The sequence below is a fragment of the Trypanosoma equiperdum genome, assembly GCF_001457755.1.
Source record: "Trypanosoma equiperdum strain OVI genome assembly, contig: ctg_151, whole genome shotgun sequence".
Classification (NCBI taxonomy): Eukaryota; Euglenozoa; class Kinetoplastea; order Trypanosomatida; family Trypanosomatidae; genus Trypanosoma; species Trypanosoma equiperdum.
Window position 1 is genome coordinate 214 of NW_027123527.1, and position 309 is coordinate 522.

The 309-nt window shown below is 54.7% G+C and overlaps 1 protein-coding gene across 1 annotated transcript in view; it reads right to left on the bottom strand.

Annotated features, from left to right (window-relative positions):
- Positions 1-297, bottom strand: part of TEOVI_000032900 (uncharacterized protein) — a gene marked incomplete at both ends in the record, with an annotated part of 399 nt that extends 102 nt beyond the window's left edge. Inside the window, one exon of the mRNA XM_067221918.1 lies at positions 1-297. Coding sequence (XP_067078019.1) covers positions 1-297 — 297 coding nt within the window.
- Positions 298-309: the final 12 nt, after the last annotated feature.

A 309-nucleotide genomic window follows, 5' to 3' on the forward strand; every position in this document is an offset into this window, starting at 1 on the left:
AGCATAGCACTGCGAAGCTTTCACCACCGTGAATCCACTCGCCATCGTCGTCGTCCGGCCATCCTCCAACACCTCTTTCACATACACCGCCTTACTGCCTTGGTTACACTCACAGGTGGCGCCATGCTTGGCCGCCTCCCCCTCACACGTACCGCCATAATCACCGATCACAATGTCATTGATGACGTAGCGCCGTTGGCTGTATAGCGACCTGACAAAAGTAGTGCGGTCCTTGAGCCATTCAAGACTACTAAGTGCCTGGGTCAATACCTCCCCAGCAATCCACCCATACACCATCAACTCTCCCTC